We start from the raw sequence: 16,551 nt of genomic DNA on the forward strand, positions 1-16,551 counted from the left end.
CTTTCTAATTTTGTGTTTGGCCCGGTTTCTGAGTTATCGGTAGGTTGTATAATTGTTACTAGTTTTGTTTTTGTGATAGCGGGACCAGGCTTTGCCCACTGTTTTGATTGGAAGATAGTCTCTTTGGTTAAGTAAGGAAGTTGTTTGGACTTGGAAAGTATTTTCCTGAAAGGAGCAAGATTATTTAAGATTTGCAGGAATGCACTATTAAAGTACTGAACTGCTCGATCCAAGTTGAGGGGGTTTTAGGGGTGACCAGTCATATTCTTGTAATAGGCTGGTAAACAGGGAGGGGGAGAACTGTTTTTTATTGCGTACATATTGATATATAATATTATTTATATTCTGAGTATGTTTTCTGATAAGGTAAGTTGACTGGTGGTCACTAAGAGAATCGGTAAAGAATCTCCATGGTAATACCCAGATTTGCTCTGAGCTACTTGCACAATGGTACCTCCTATACTGAGCCAACAGATATTGCCAGTATACTGGCCGACAGATTCAGTGCCAACTTTACCTCTCCAAAGGACCAATCACAATACCAGTAGATTGCCAGGCCCTCAGTATTACTGCTGCACAGGTTAAAACAGCACTGTCCAAGGTCAAGAATACAGCTTCTATGGGACCTGACAATATCCCTGGCTGTGTTTTACATGAACTACAGAGTGAACTGGCATCTCACCTGTGTGCCCTGTTCAGTCACAGCCTCACCTCAGGCTTTATCCCTACTGAATGGTGCACTGCGACAGTCATCCCTCTCCACAAAGGAGGAGCGACTACAGACTCTGGGAACTATCGCCCCATTAGCCTGATGAGCCTGATATGCAAAGCTATGGAAATAATAAACAAGGATATAGGGAATCTCCAAAGTCTGGATCCCACACAGTTTGGTTTTGTGAAGGGTAGATCATATCTGTTTAACTTGGTCGACGTCTTTGAGTCAGTCACCAGAGCTGTGGATGAAGGCAAGGTGGTTCATACACCCTACCCTGATCTGGCCAAGGCCTTTGATACCATTCCCCACTCAAGAATCATAGAAAAACTCACTAAGTTAGGCATCAACCCCTATATCACTAGGTGGGTTGCAAACTGGCTCACAGATAGAACTCACAGTGTAAAAGTAACTCACTCCAAGTCAGACTGCCGACTAGTCACGAGTGGAGTCTCATAGGGTTTGGTCCTGGGTCCTCTTCTGTTTGGTATCTACTTCTCTGAAGTCCAGGCCAACACGAAGAGACTCTGGCTGACAAAGTTCACAGATGATTGCAAGTTGGGAGTTATTATTAACTCCCCAAGTGATGTTGACATCCTACAGAATGACTTCACTGAGACCAACGACTGGTGTCAGAACCATGGCCTTAAGCTCAATGCCAAAAAATATGGCACCATCCCCTTTGGGAAAAACCTGGTTCCCATGAATTACCACATGGATGGTAGTCCACTGAACACAGAAGGCATTATAAGAGATCTGGGAACACAACACAGGTTGACAGCAACCTCTCTTTTGATCACCACATTGCCACTGTGGTCGGAAAGTCCTTCTATGTGGCACATCTCATTACTAAGGGTTTTGCATTCAGAAAGAAAGAGGTCATTGTCTCCCTCTTCTCTTCCCTCATTAGACCAATCATCGAGTACAATGCCCCATTTGGCATGTACCTCACTAGGCACCTGCAACAACTGGAGAGGCTGCAAAAGTACCTCACAAAGAGGATCCTAGGCCTTAAACACTTGTCCTACATGTACAGACTCAAAATACTACAACTATTCTCTGTCTCATATCGCCTACTTAGAGACGACCTCTGCTTGACTTACAAAGCCATGTCTGACCCAGCTGTGTTAAAAATGCTACATCTAAAGAAATCCCAATCCCTCCGCACCACACGCTCCAGAGACCTCAACCTCATTGCCACAATCAACAGAATGTACTGGAGGCACAGGTTCATAACGCAGAGACTGCCCATGCTATGGAATAGACTTCCCATACATGTCAAGCAGATCACCTCACTGACCCTCTTCAAGAGAAATCTCGACGAGTGGATGGGAAATAGAAAATTCACTCCGGGGATAACTCTAGTGGCTCTACCCGACAGAGACACTGTGAACTAAGGTCAGGTGGCATGATGCCAGGGTAATCCTATGGCTAGGCTTGTAAAGGCCCCAGGGCCATTAGGCTAGTACACACCTATGAACCTGTGTCATAGTTGTAATTGGATTTATTAGTTAAGATCCAGTCAAGTACAGAATGCTTGTTTGAGACCCTGTCTATACATGTGGGTTGAGAAATATTTTGGGTAAAGACATAAAAGTTGATAAAGTTGGTAGGGGAGTTAGAAGAGCAGGAAAACCAGTCGAGATTAAATTCACCAAGTATTATAGTCTCTTGAGAAAAAGTGGAGGATGACCATTCTAGAATATTTTCAATATGTGAGTGGTTATTTGTGGGTGGGAGATAGATGGCTATTAAGATGATAGATTTTGGGGTATTAAGGTGTAAGCATGTTGTTGGAATTTCAGCTGTGGGAAGCTGAGATGGCATGGTCGGGAGCTGAAGTAAGCTGAGGTGGTCTTTGTACATTATGGCAATACCACCCCCATGTTTTGATAATCTATCCTTTCTGATAAAACTATAGTGAGGAGGAAGTCATTCCTCAGTTTTTATATGTGGCTTGAGCCAGGTTTCAGTAATTACAGCTATGTCTGGGGAGTAGAGTGTAAGGGCAGCATGGAATTCTTGAATTTTGTTGAGGAGGCTTCTAAGATTAAAGTGTATTACAAGTAGGTCTGAGTTTGATTATTTGAGTGGTGTGAAAGAGGTAGTTATTATATGCAGAGTTTGGAGGATGAGTTGGGTCAATTAGGATTGATGGGGCCTGGGTTTAGGTTTATGTCAGACTGGAGTTTAAGAAAGGTAAGCCAGTGTAAAGTGAGATATTTTAGCTTGGAGAAAAGCTTAAGTTGTTCATGTAAGGAACGTGAGAGGCTAGAGGTATTATAGAATTTAGGTGGGATGTATAAAGAATTAAAATTGTTAAGTAATTGAGGAGAGATGTGTACAGTGTCTCTAGTATCATAGAGGGTAAGGAATGTAGGAAGTGTTGGGGAGTGATAGAGTATGAGATGGTGGGAGTGAAAGGAGGTTAAGTAACAGGATAGACTTAGTATGGATAGTAAGGTAGAGATGGTGATGATAGGTTTGAGTAAGGCCATGGTAAGGATAGAAAGAGAAAAACTCTTGAGCTAAGAGGGTGTGGTTGTAGTAGGATGGGGCTAGGCTGAAAAGTCTGAGGTTAGCAAAAAGTAAGAGAATTTTGGATGGGTGAAAGAAGATGGAAAAATATGTAAATAGCAGTGTGTGTGGGAGGGTGTGATGAAATTGTTAATAGAAAAAGAGGTGGGTCTTTGTGTTATGACTTGTTGGTCAGGTGGGTAAGGTCATGAGGGGAGTGGTTTGGATAGGTATAAATAAAATAAAAGAATGGGTGGGTGGGAATGGGGGTAAGGTAGGGGAGCAAAGTGAGGGTGAACGGAGCAGGCTACACCAGGCCACGAGTTGCAGAGAGGATGAAAAAATAACCAGTACAAAGTTTTGTATGAAAGGAGAAAAAAGGAGCTGAAAAAGGTAGGTAAAGCAAAGGAGTATTGTCCGCACAGTAAAATATTTGATATGGGGGAAAGTGTACAGGCCATAAAAATAGAATAGGGTAATGCCAGAGTGCTGCCAAAGAAGAAAGAAGAAAGAAAAAAGAAAGCGCAAGGGAAAAAAAAGCAGGTGGTTATAGGGAGTAAAGGCTATAGAGATGGAGAGTCAAGAAAGTGGGTAAAGTGTAGACAAAAAAGTGGGGGCTGAAAAGGATGCTAGTTAAAAAAGCTAGCAGCAGTAAAAAGTGGGTGGATGTACTGTGGGAGTCTAAAAAAGTAAGGGTGGTGGAATTGAAATGGAAAGGTGAACTAACAGGAACAAAAACAAGCTATGCGGAGAAAGTTATTTAGAGAGGTGAGAATGGAGTGAATGGCTGACATCCCTAACACTGCATGTGTATCTGTCCAAGATGGGGCCTATTACAGAGTACAAAAACAATATCTCTAGTGCACTACTAGGATCCAGGTGACTGTAATAGGATAACACATACATTTTTAGTGCTTTTGATGTTTGATGGTAAAAAGAACTGAAACAGACGTTTGGCTCTGCTGAACTATATCACCAGAGATGACTGGCCTCTCAGGGCAGATTGATGACACCAGGGCGAGAGCTTTAGGGCTGTAAAGAAGAAAAATGGAGAAAAAGGAGGGAGGTTTAAGTGGGGAAGGTTGATCCTATACTAAGGACTAACAACAGATTTGAGGGATACTGAAAAAACAAATATCAATAACGAATAAATTTGGGTTGGGGGGGGGGCTGGTCCAATGTTTCAGTGACTGATCTCAGATCAAGCAATTGTACTAGGTTAGGTAAGCATCAGGAAAGCTAGAAAAGGCATCAGTCCTTTTGAATCACATCTGCAGCACAACAAGCAATGTGAAATGTGGTGATAGAAATATTGACACCAAGCTCATCTTTAGGCTCTGCTGGTAATCTGTTCTTATTCTAACACTGAACACCAGTGAGGTGTGCTGCAGTCTAACAATGAACACCAGTAAGGTGTGCTGCAGTCTAACATTGAACACCAGTGAGGCATGCTGCAGTCTAACACTGAACACCAGTGAGGTGTGCTGCAGTCTAACACTGAACACCAGTGAGGCATGCTGCAGTCTAACACTGAACACCAGTGAGGTGTGCTACAGTCTGACACTGAACACCAGTGAGGCATGCTACAGTCTAACACTAAACACCAGTGAGGCGTGCTGCAGTCTAACACTGAACACCAGTGAGGTGTACTACAGTCTAACACTGAACACCATTGAGGTGTGCTACAGTCTAACACAGAACACCAGTGAGGCGTGCTACAGTCTAACATTGAACACCAGTGAGGTGTGCTACAGTCTAAGACTGAACACCAGTGAGGCATGCTACAGTCTAACACTGAACACCAGTGAGGCATGCTGCAGTCTAACACTGAACACCAGTGAAGCATGCTGCAGTCTAACACTGAAAACCAATGAGGTGTGCTACAGTCTAACAGTGAACACTAGCGAGGCATGCTGCAGTCTAACACTGAAAACCAATGAGGTGTGCTACAGTCTAACACTGAACACCAGTGAGGTGTGCTGCAGTCTAACAGTGAACACCAGTGAGGTGTGTTGCGGTCTAACACTGAACACCAGTGAGGTGTGCTGCAGTCTAACACTAAACACCAGTGAGGCATGCTGCAGTCTAACACTGAATACCAGTGAGGCGTGGAACACCAGTGAGGCATGCTGCAGTCTAACAGTGAACACTAGTGAGGCATGCTGTAGTCTAACACTGAATACCAGTGAGGCGTGCTGCAGTCTAACACTGATTAGTGAGGCATGCTGCAGTCTAACACTGAACACCAGTGAGGTGTGCCGCATTCTAACACTGAACACCAGTGAGGTGTACTGCAGTCTAACACTGAACACTAGTGAGGTGTGCTACAGTCTTACACTGAACACTAGTGAGGTGTGCTGCAGTCTAACAGTGAACACCAGTGAGGTGTGCTGCAGTTGCCAGGCCTTGCTTATGGAGAGCATCCCAAGATGCACAAATAAACGAATGACTCAATGTATGAATTAAATACATTCTTAGTGAATTACTGAGAGAGTGAATGAATGAATAAATGAGTCAATCAATCAATCAATCAATCAATGAACCAATGAATCAATGTATAAATAAGCAACCCAAGATGACTTTTAAGGGTCACTAACTGCAAATCCTGAAAGATATTATAAAACATAAGGCAGATAGTGCAGGCTACCTAGCTCTTTGAACTCCGGGAAGGCTGTGCAGAGGCGCCAGAGTGTTATTCAGTGTGAATAAACTACTTAATACAAGACTGGTGGCATCTTTTTCACTGGCTTTGTAGTCTGGTGTGTTTTAACACTTGGTTGGTGTTTTTTTATACCTATCTCTTTGTCTCTGTTGAGTGCCACATCTGATGTTTCCTGAAATTTGTAATCACAACTACCCAGACAAGAAAAGGAAAATGAATGAATGAATGAATGAATGAATGAATGAATGAATGAATGAAATGTATGATCTGGTAGCCACCAATCATCATCATGAAGGGCAGTAATATTAAGCCATTCTCTGCATCACTTCATCTTTGGAGGTATACCAGAGCAACATTTTAAATGACATAAAATAAAGGTGTGTGACATCGAAAACCATGTTATTTCATAGCAGTCATATACTCTGCTTTTGACTGATTGTCACTGGCACATACTAATTTATTTCAAACTCTCTCACTAACAAATATAATATCTTTAAAAGGATCATAAAAAGGGAATTGAGTAATTTCTAGTTGTACTATATCGCTATTTGATTACTTTTATATTTATATTTGTTTAAAATGATTAACCTGCGAAGTCCAAATTAGAAGTGTTTTTTCCTATTCAAAAGGCAACTTGATGAATTAAAACTCTGTGACATATAACGGTCAAAGAGTAAAAGCACTTCCAAGATCTGTATAAACAATACATCGACTCTGTCCCTGTGAACATACAAATCCAGGCCACACAAACTTAATTAAATAGCATGTCATAACTTATTTCCTTAGCAGCTCTCTGTTATCAGTCCATACGACAGCAATATTGGCACCACTACTTACCAGGACTTCTGATTCAGTGACAGAGAGGTTGTTTGGCTGGACAGTAACATCTAGACATTGGCTTGGTTCAGAAGAAAAGCGGTACTGCTCCTCCGAACGTTCACATTTATCTTTCCTTGTGCACCTGCATGAAAAGCAAGACAAAAAAGAAAGGCACTGCATAAGAAGAGGACACTAAACTAGGAAATGAGAGAATACACATTACAGAAGGACTGGGAGTGTCAAACGCTTGGCTGCACCTCAATATGTTGCTTACTTACCCAAAAGTTCCAAGACAATGCCATCAATATCTGACTGCTGGTGACCACAATGAATGAAGTCATGCAGAATACTTCCAAGCAGTAAACATTAAGCAATACCTGATGAGTTGTGTTGCCGATCAGTTGACTGAAACATTTTTAACAAGCATTTTGACTATAAACTCACACAGCCATAAAACACACCTCCTGCTACAAAAATGCCACTTCCATGGTTAAGGCAAGTTAGCCTGCATTTAGACTCCTCAGTTTTTACAAGCAAACAGATGTGAAAGGAGCTGATGGAAGAAAGTCATTGCTTAGATAACTTATTCAGCATGGAGCTAGCTCTGAAAAAGAACATCCATCCTTTTCCTCAACACCTGCTGTATGCCAGTACGAAACTCCTAAATGTAAAGCTGCCAATATGTCACACACACACACACACACACACACACACACACACACACACACACACACACACGCACGCACGCACACACACACACACACACACACACACATCACTTTCTCATCACTCTTTGGTGAAATATTCCTTCTCATTTTCTATAAGTTTGACATTCAGCATACCACTTGTCTCCCTTTTTTTTCAGGATAACAGTAGCAGTAATTTATCTACACTCCACAGTAACTCTACAAGAGGTTATTGCTGAGATGCAGATTTTGGAAAAAGACTCTTTGGTCCAACTGTGTGATTGAAGCTGAACATCTCAGACACTCAGGAAAAAAAGTAAATTTTGTTGGGGTACAACTCAGATCACCCATAATACTCACACATTTATTATAAAGTATAAGGTCACTATAAATCTTTGGGAAAAGGAAACAACCTGGGTTAGATGAGCTTAAAAATCTGTCACTCTATAACAGCTTGCAGAGGTCCCAGAAAGTTTAATCATGATCATAGGCTACTGTACATTTTAACATTCTGATATTGATTCAGCAATACAAGCAGCCAGCACAGTATTCTTACCCTGGTGACAACATTGTACCAGTACAGGGGACATTTAATATTGCACATTTCTGACGTGTTACCAAGTAAAGATAAACTTACTGTCACATTTTAAAACATTTTCATGAACACGTAATATACTTGGTCCCAGTTATGAGTCTCTCTTTAAATACTTTAAATAACACAAGAGGAAAAAATCTTAGATTTAAACACTGTGTAAAGAGAATGATTTATATACAATGAATTCAAAAAACAATATCATAACAAGACAAAAATCAGTCTATAATTCTACTGCTGGCATTGGTGTAAAGAGATATTTAAGATACAGGTATACAGAGATCATAGTGGAATAGAAGACAAAGTAAAACAGCTGTTAAAGGTCAAAGAGCGACTAACCACAGGGACAATACTCAAATCCCAGGGTCCAGCTTTACAGATTCATTATTTAGGTCAAATTCTTCTTTCATCTGAAACCAAAAATGCACATTTATTTCCATCCCAAAAGTATTTTGCTCACTTTAGGTTTTTGTTGCACTGAGTACTTTACATGCTGAAGACATGGAAAGCATTTTTTTCTTGGTGGAGAGAGGAATTTTTTTCATGAAACCTTATTTATTCTCATAGTCCCCCCTTTAATTTATAATTAAAACATCACTGTTAGAACACCATCTGCAAGGGCGCTGCTTTTGTCATCTTCTGAACCATCCATGTGGGACAGCGCAATGGCGTTAAGCCTGGAAATCACTGCTTTTTCTCATCAATACTGTTGTGCTACGTTTTTAAAAACTTATAAAGGGGACTTAATTATCACCATAAGTGCTGGCTGGCCTTGGATTTAAAAAAAAAAACTTTATGCAGTGCACAAACATAGCATACCACCATCAGCAATCACGTCACTGAACTACAGGAGTTAAGCTTCACGGTATGGCTTCTTTCAGCCATGAACTGTCAACAGCGATAAGTTCACAGACTTATGGTTTACCAGACCTTTTAAAAATTCCCTTTTGCAAGTGGAAAAAGTAAATTATTGTTTCCAAGCCTGGCCCCATAATGTGTTTTTGCAATTTTTTTAATGAGATTTAATTATAAAGAAGATTGCTGGAATCCCATGCTCAGCTCAGCTGTGCAATGAATTAACGTGAATGACTGTAGGATCTGCTAAGCATCTCTAAATTCATGGCTGTGCTTCTTGAAACCTTGTAGGAAATTCTTTATTAAAGCTATCCCTACCTCCCATCTCCTTTGAGAAAACTGACACCAGTACTGAACTTTCTGGAAGATGAGCTAGTAAAACCAGTATTCAAAACATATTTAGTTACCTAAAATGCATTAAAACCAAATGTTGATACACACACATACACAGACACACACACACACACACACACACACACACACACACACACACACACACACACACACACACACACATAACATATATACAGAAATGTAGGAGATTGGGTGAAAAACACTGGACAGTTCAAGACAGCAAACTGTGCTCTTTTGCACATCTGGCTGTATTTCAGTCACTGAATGAGAGTGCAGTGACTGGGTTCAGTCCCTTAACTTTCCAGTAATGCAGGGGGTCAAAGCCCTGTGCATGGGATGTGGAGCAAAACAAATAGCAACAAACTTCCTCCTTCATGATCTGCAATGGGAAACAACCCTCCCTTTAAACAGCAGACATAGGTCCTTGGTGGATAAATTCATATCCTTTCCAGTCAAATCTAAGGCCATTTTGGCTCATTGAGACATGCTTTCTACTGAAGGTGTGGTGGTCAAGCTAAATATCAGGTTAAGGGGACAGGTCTAGTATCATTAACATATTAATCTGTTTGGATATAAAAGGCCCAGTTTGGTCACATGACTCCTCAGCTTCCTTCCACTTGTCCTTAAGCTTTTCCTTTCATGTGGAGGAGATGTTCAGCTGGCTACTGCCCAAGGACATGAAAAAGTTTAGGTAGAAGAACACGTTTCTTTTTGTTAAGGCAGACTTAAGTGGAGTTTTATCTTGTGTATAAGGTCTTGATAGATTTTACAGTCAAATCACAACCTTTATGTCATCCTTCAGTCCTAAGCAGTGCACGCAGTTATCATGTCCGTCTTTGAAAGATATTTATCACTAACAGGTGCACTTGTCTCTCTTGGGTGGCATGCGTATCACTACCAAATCAGAAGGATGCCCAACAAATGTCTGCACTACAACAGCAAAAGTGAAACAGCCATTAAATATACAAATAATAAGCGTTTATATTACCCTATCGTACGATTTAAATAGCGAACGCTATTTCATCGTACCTAAAATATCTAAACCACAAAATATTGAACATACAGAACAGCAAATTTTTTCCCAGGGAAAAAATTCACTGTTCTGAAACACAAACACACAACATCAGCACACCAAAATAAATAAACCACACACATACACTTAACAAAACCATAATTCTAACCCTACACTACTACCTATCCACTCACCTTAACCCAACCCTAATCCTAAAGTCCCTAACTACCGCACATTCACCTTAACTGCTCCCTAAGCCTAAAGTTCCTTACTACCGCACACTCACCTTACCTGCTCCCTAACCCTAAAGTCCCTAACTATCGCACACTCACCTTACCTGCTCCCTAACCCTAATGTCCCTAACTATCGGACACTCACCTTACCCCGATCCATTCCCACACTTACCTTATCCCCATCCGTAACCTCTGTTCGCATACTTACCTTACCCTGGTCTGTAACCTTCCCACCACAGTAGAGTAAATAGCGAAGCCATGGAACAGACAACCAAAATCTTACCCTAGGTAAGATTTTAAAGTTCTGTGGCTTCGCTATTTTGAGGTTTTAACAAAAACGGGTCGATATTATAGCATTCAAAGTTTAAAAATTTCGATACTATAATATAGACCCAATAATAAAGTACTTCATGACTCTGTGAAGATACAAAAATGGGTTTCTATATGGGGTTACTTATCCAATATCAATACCAGTATGCCAGTAAGGGCCCGAGACAGATAGTTCTTTTGGAAGGGGTTAAATTTCACTTGAGGATACTGAAGGAAAATCTCAGAATTTGGAAATAGTTCATGGTGAATTGCTCAGCACCCTCTACCTTCTATAGGGACAGCTCCTGAAAAATGCAGTTAACAGGATATAGGTAAACACAAATGTCCTTATTTCTGCAATACATAATTACTGGAGCCAGGCACTTAGTAAAATATAGCAGCCAATCCAAAGGGCTAGGAGATAAAATGATAATGGAATCTAACTCCCCCTACATCAAACCCGAGAGAATGCTTGAGGTCTACAAATATGTTTATGAAGGCAGGTACTTGTGAACTCTACGGTTCTCATTAAGGGACTGAAACTATAGGAGAGGTACAAGGACTTGCAGTGCCAGCAGTCTGAATTTTGGACTTTAAGATGGACACTGAGCCTTAGCAAATCCAAGATGGACCTCCTCAGAACCTCCTTTCTGAACATTACGAAGAGTCTTGAGTAAAACCCCTATTTTGATCCTGTTTTGGTAAATGTTCTATTATTCCTGATTGAAGGAGTTCCTAAAGAATTGTGAGGTCAGAAACACTTGGTCTCATGGCACAGGTGGAACAGTTGACATGTCTGATTTAGTTTTGTTTTTCTCAGTTCCTAAATCATTGGGTTGTTCTTCTTGCTATCTTTGGTTTGATAGTATGGGCTGAGGAAAAGTGGGCTAAGGGTTTTAGCGGGGGTAGGAGAAGGAGAAGATCCATCTAACAACAGCTGCTCCCTGGGGGATACAAAGGTTGGGGGTAGCAGGCTTCTCCTTTTGGTTTCACCTAGGTTTCCTCTTGTACTAGTCCTTTTTACCCTCCACATTCTTACATCTGTCTTGCATGTGATACCAGGACCTAGACTTTATGGATAATTCCTCTCATACCTTAGCAAATGGGAGTGAAACACTTTCTATTGTTTTCTTTTTTTTAATTATTCATCACTGGGATTCTCAGAGAGAAGATCCTTGCCCAAGGGTGCATTGAGGAGATCCATGTTGGCATCTTATGACACGGATGTCTCTTACTCACTGAGCCAATAAATGCCCCCCTGGATGCTGTGTTTACAGCATTATATCTAAACTGAATGTAATGCTTAGCCACCTGTCTGACTGAAATCAAGTAATGTTGTCCCCAGTTGCACATCAGACACCTCCACATTACTATTCCTCATCTGATCCATAACAACAATTTCAATCTTGGTCATAGGTATCAGATAGTTAATGTCTATGAATTCCACAGTGACAGCTGTGTAGACTTCCTTCACAAATCCATCCAGCAATCTGAACACCCCATTACTGGGTATAACAGGGAGTCAGCATACTGGTCGATGCTTTCACTGATTCCATAGACAGCACTGCTGGACGTACCACATGTTTTTTTATATATAAACATAGGGGACTCCTGCACTCTGTAAGCCCTATCAGACTCCTTAAGGGTAGGGGCTGGTAGTCCAGTTTCTCAGGAGCAGCCAGGAATGCATCCTCAAAAGCTCCCAAGACTTGAGGAACCAGTTTAGGGGCATACAGTGCCAGTGGATCAAAATATCCTTCCTGGGCATCTAATACCTCTCTAGCTTCCCATCTGAAGATGTTTTAGTTCTACAAAAAGTCTCCCCAAATGAGATTTCTAGTGTGGGTGAAGAAGAGGACATAGTAACATCAGTGTACGCATCCTGGGGGAGACAAGCGGGATGACATATTTGGGAAAAGTCATCCATTTCTTCCCTCTCCCTCTCTGAGGAATCATCTGTCTGCAGAGGGGATTCCAGACAATAAATGTTGATTCAGCACTTGTCCACAGATTCTGAAGGACATGAAGAAGTCTTGAATGAAGGAGAGAGCCAATCCTGAGGAATAGTCTGCAGAAGGGGAGTGAGGACCCACCAAAAGTTTGGGGGTCAGGTAGTTGCAGGGATCTGGGAAGGAGCATATTATGCTAAAACATTTTGCATCCTCTTGAGTGAGGCTGCTACCTTCAACATGCATGTCTAGGATTCCCAGACCTCCATGGCTGCGATTTTCTTCCTAAGAAAAATAGTGAACTGACTTGCTTCCTCTTCTGAAACAATAAAACAAGCTTCACCAACAGGCATTCAAGATTGAGGTATCTAAACCAAACTCCACATAAAGGCTCTCAACTTTGTAAGATGCGTCTGGATCCACAGCAATGATAGCCCCCAAAGGGGCTTCACCAGAGGTCACCAGATGCAGAAGATACATAGTCCAAGACTGCAAAAAAAAAGCCTTTGCCAGTTCTTTGTCCTCAAGCCAAGCAGGTGCCCTGGATGTAGTAGTTACATCTCCAGAGACCATTTTATCTTCTCCTTAGTTCACTTTCCAATCACTTCTGGGGGGAGGGGATATCCTGGCAGCACAGGTGAAAGTTATAAGCCTCTTCATGCCAGAAAGTCTTGCATGGAATGCTCCCATCTTCTTAGAGCTTTAGAAGTAAAACTCTACAAAACCCTAAAACACTCCGTGTTATGCTCTGAACCTAAGCAAAATATGCAGACTATGAAAGTTTTTATATGGAGTTTGACTATCACAAGAGAATCTGACTTCCTTCTTTACTGGGAACATGACACAAAACATATAACCCGACTACTGACTCACTAAACAATACAATGGTAAACTTAAATATAGCAATCAAGACAAAGTAATGAGGTATTTATTTGGACTGGCCTCCAAAGCAAACTGAACAAAATTGAACTATGGACACAATAACACTACAGAGAAGAGTAAAGAAAATACAAACTGCAGCTGAAAGTTGACCCAGAAGACCATATAAAACAGTCAGACTAACGAGGCAGAAGCCAGCATATTCAATAAAACAACCTTTAATAAAACAACATATGAAATAAAACAGTTTAGCACTTTCACACTCAAGGCACTTCTTCAGATCTGACTCCGAAGATACAAAGTAGCAATTTAAAAAACAAAGTAGCCAATTCATTGCCACATCCAATATCAAAGTCCAGCCAATCAAATCACTACCTTAACTGTCAATGTAACAGTCTCAGAGCTCTCAGTGCAGGTTTTAAAGACACTGCACCATTAAGGGCTGGTGACTTATATGGTTGCAGCATTCTAATCCATTTTATTTCTGCAAGCTCAGTCATGTGAACAATGCTGCCTACACTAGAATTTATTGTAATCAGCTGCAAAACCATAAACGAAAAGATATGCTCTGGATGGCAAGAAATATGTTTACTAAGGGCATTAGAGAAATTGTCGACATGTATGTCACTAACTAAGGAGTTTGAAAATTCTCTCTTTAAACAGTCTGTTAGTCTTGCCCACATAAAGACAGTGCTGAATAATGCTCCTACTGTTCTCAGAGATAATGAACAGTTTCTGCGGTCCTTTTCTCAATCTGTAAATAGTTGCAGGATGTTTTTTAGTGGTCATGGAAGTCTACATACTTTTTACGCTGGTTTCTGCCTTATTAGTTGGACCGTTCTTTCTCTTTGGTGTTTTATATGGTGTTTGAGAGTAACTTTTAGCTGCTCTTTGTATTTCCTTTACTTGACTGTTTCATTGGTGTGATACTACTGCAGCCCATGGTGGAAGGAGTCAACTTGGAACTGGACTATAACCATACAGCATTAGGTGTTAATCCACAGTCCTGCCACTTGAATAAGATTTTTAATGTCAAAAGTAATCCATTACTGCAGATGAATTTTACAGAAGCCACTGAAGATGCTGGCAATATCCCCTCAAATAAAGAGCATTTTAACTCTAAGTCAAGGGAAACAGAGAATAATTTGTTCAAACTGAAAAGGTTCCAATAGTAGCATTTAAATTTTGAGGCATGCCTACATCTGCCTTCCCTTATTCACATCGAGAAAGCAAATGGCTGGCTTTAGGACCTCAGGGGAGGAACCTAAAGCCAGCCATTTGCTTTCTTGATGTGAATAAGTGAAAGGCAGCCATTATACTTTACTATATTTTCGGACTGAATAGCTTATTGAGCAAAATTATAACCTGAGAGATGAAAGCACTCAATAAATGTTGTCTGTGTGGATTGGCACTTGGTTTCCTGCTTTTGGATTTATATATATATGTAGAACTGATGTTTTTTCAAGCTAGACTTGACAACACTTACAGCAACGTCTCTGCCTACAATTTTGGATTTTGACAGCAAAAGAGGAAGTTAAAACGTGATTTTATGGACTTTAAAAGGGGCAATATTTTTACTTGGCCACAGAGCCAGACTGTGAAAACACTGGCTCGGGAAACAATTTTGACTGATGACACTCAAGCGAAATAAGTAATGGTGAGAAGTGATACTCAAACTACTGATTTTTCTACTGAATCTAGGGTGAATGATTGTTCTGTTAACAACACTGCTTTCAACACAGGGAATATAGCCAGTTGCAGTAACAACTTAGGAGTTCAATGTAAGCAGCCAATTACCACCAATCATTCTTTTTCCAATATTTTTTCCAGAATTACCAGTACCTGTGAAGTAATAATTGGTGCCCAGGGGAGGACAGTCGCAGGGTTGGAGTTGGAAGATATTTAAATAAGAGAAAAACCTCCCATGTATTCTCATAGTTTCTGGACATGAGTGGTTAACAGAGCCACTATACATTTTTGTTGAGCATAAATTGAAGAGAGTGCTGAATAATGCTCCTACTGTTCTCAGAGATACTGAACAGATTCTGTGGTCCTTTTCTCAATATATAAACAGTTTAGGAAATGTAGCAGGATGTTTTTTAGTGACCACAGATGTCTGAACACTTTTTACGTCCATACACATTGGGGTGGAGTCCATCAGAGCTTTTCTTGGACACGATAGTGATATTCGTGGTAATCAGATTTGTTTTAACTGCCTTTTGCTTAAACTTATTTTGGAAAACAATGTTTTTGCTTTTGAAAACTGTTGTTACCTTCAAAAGAAGAGTGTAGCTATGGGTACTCCATGTGTGAACAGCTATGCTAATCTGGTAATGGCTAGTTGAGAAATGGAACATGTTTTGAATAATGACAGGTTTTCTCAGTATATTAAGTATTACAAGCATTTTGTAGACAATGTTTTTACTTTGGAATGGCCCCTTAGATGAACTGAATGACTTAGTAGTTTATCGGGATAATAGTAATTCTTTCCTTAAACTCACTTTCCATGAGAGATGTAACAGAAAGTGGCACATTTGTCTTTCCCTTTTGAAAATGCCCCCGCACAAAAGTTAGTTTTATTTTGCATGCTCTGGTATTATGTTCTGGACCACAGTGTGCTGTCAGTCGTTTCACACCAATAATGCATGTACTTACAGTTATATATATATATATATATATATATATATATATATATATGCGGCGACGGTGGTGCAGTGGTTAGCATTGTCACCTCACGACAAGAGGTTCTCCGGTTCGATACTTGGCTGGGGTGCCTTCTATGCGGAGTCTGCATGTCCTCCCTCTGGTTGTGTGGGTTTCCTCCGGGTGCTCTAGTTTCCTCCCACATCCCAAAGACATGCTGTAGGTGGATTGGACACTCTAAATTGGCCCTAGGCATGAGTGCATGCATGTGTGTGCCTTCCGCTGCAGGTTGGGCACCGGGCTGGCAACTCGACACTGTGAAACTCCAC

The 16,551-nt window shown here is 40.8% G+C and overlaps 1 protein-coding gene across 1 annotated transcript in view; it reads right to left on the bottom strand.

The window, feature by feature from the left end:
* The window catches only part of PLXNA3 (plexin A3), a 1,436,523-nt gene that overhangs the window by 709,835 nt on the left and 710,137 nt on the right, over positions 1-16,551 (bottom strand). The window contains exon 6 of the mRNA XM_044080266.1: positions 6,729-6,852. Coding sequence (XP_043936201.1) covers positions 6,729-6,852 — 124 coding nt within the window. The remainder of the gene's footprint in view (positions 1-6,728; positions 6,853-16,551) is intronic.

Source organism: Protopterus annectens, chromosome 8.part0, assembly GCF_019279795.1.
Source record: "Protopterus annectens isolate FY-2018-M chromosome 8.part0, PAN1.0, whole genome shotgun sequence".
NCBI classification, from domain to species: domain Eukaryota; kingdom Metazoa; phylum Chordata; order Ceratodontiformes; family Protopteridae; genus Protopterus; species Protopterus annectens.